Source organism: Octodon degus, unplaced genomic scaffold (genome assembly GCF_000260255.1).
Source record: "Octodon degus isolate 3935 unplaced genomic scaffold, OctDeg1.0 scaffold00029, whole genome shotgun sequence".
NCBI lineage: Eukaryota > Metazoa > Chordata > Mammalia > Rodentia > Octodontidae > Octodon > Octodon degus.
This window is the reverse complement of record NW_004524605.1, coordinates 12829264-12830631: the sequence shown is the minus strand read 5'-3', so window position 1 is coordinate 12830631 and position 1368 is coordinate 12829264. Positions and strand designations below refer to the sequence as shown.

The following is a 1368-nucleotide window of genomic DNA, read 5'->3' as shown; positions in this document are numbered from 1 at the left end:
AACTCAGAATGCTAAGGTTACATTAGTATACCAGGCACTCCCAATGTATATTGCATTTTGCTAAACAATTGAGCACTAGATCAAAGACCAAATTCAATAAGCAAGCACTTCAGGTAACAGTCAATCAAATGAACAAAAATTCTTTCTTAATACTTTAAGATCATGTATCCATTTGTAATTTATAGATATTACATACACACCCAGTTTACGTGTATAGTGTGTGTGTTTCTTTTAGACAAGGTCTTGCTATGCAGTTCAGGCTGACCTTGAACTTACTTTGTAGCCCAGGCTGGCTGGTCTCAAACTCCTAGAGATCTTCCTGCCTCAGTCCCCAGAGTGCTGGGGTTGCAGGCATGTGCTACCAGGCCTGGCCTATCTGTAACATTTTGATTTTTCCATAGTGTTGTATACTTACATAAATACTGTCTCAGGCAAAACAAAAATTATTTCCACTATCCATCCCCCAAATTTTACTTTCTTGATGGATCCAGGAATTGAACTCAGACCCTTGTGCTTCCCAGGGAAGTGCTTCTTCTACTGAGCCATCTCCCCGGCCACTCCCTCAATAATTTTTTTTGTTTTTTGGTGTGTGTGTGTTCAGGGAAGGGTCTACAGGGTGTTCAGGGTCTCACTAGTAGATCAGACTTGTAGTGATCCGCCTGTTTACAGTCTCCCAATAGCTGGAATTACAGGCGCACCACCACACCCAGTCTCAATCACTGACAGCAGGCCCAAGGATGGAACCCCCAGCCCCTGCACCTGCTTGTAGGAACTTTAATCTGCTGAGCTCTTTGGCTCACCCTGAATTTCAAATGTTTAGAATTTTTCTATTTATTTCTATCCTTGGATCGTGTGGCCTGAAGTTTAATGTCCTTTGTCTTAATCTTTGTGCTAACAGTAGCCCAGGGCCAATCGAATGTCTCGGGTTAAGGTACTCTGGGAATGTTTTCTGTTCGTGACTCTAACACAGTGCTTTTTTAACTGCTTGGTGTTTCCTCACCAGGTGTCCCCAGCACAAAACCAGTCAGTGACCACTAAAGAACTGTACATTGGAATCCTCGTGTGTAGCTTGGTCTTGCTCACTATTTTGGTTGTCATCTTAATCAGAAGTAAGTCATTTCAAGATTGTCAGTAAGGGACTAGAGCAAGGGGCCCGCATTCATGTACTGTAACTCCATGTGACAGGTTATTTGGGTTCTGTGTTACTTCTCGTGCCCTCAGTCCCTCATCTTTCAGTGCACGTGGTAGGATCTTTTTCTAAGGGCTGTGTGCATGCACACGAAGCACTAAGGATGGATTCCAGCGTGTGGGGTGGTGTGCACAGCAGTCCTGAATAGTTGCTGTTGTTTTAGAAAAGATCTTTGTGCC

General features: G+C 43.6%; 1 protein-coding gene across 5 annotated transcripts in view; it reads left to right on the top strand.

The window, feature by feature from the left end:
- Havcr1 (hepatitis A virus cellular receptor 1) overlaps positions 1–1368 on the top strand; it is a 30838-nt gene that overhangs the window by 25246 nt on the left and 4224 nt on the right. For all 5 annotated transcript variants that reach the window (XM_023713238.1, XM_023713237.1, XM_023713234.1 and 2 more), the window contains one exon: positions 1004–1109. In XM_023713238.1, the coding sequence (XP_023569006.1) occupies positions 1004–1109 (106 nt within the window). The remainder of the gene's footprint in view (positions 1–1003; positions 1110–1368) is intronic.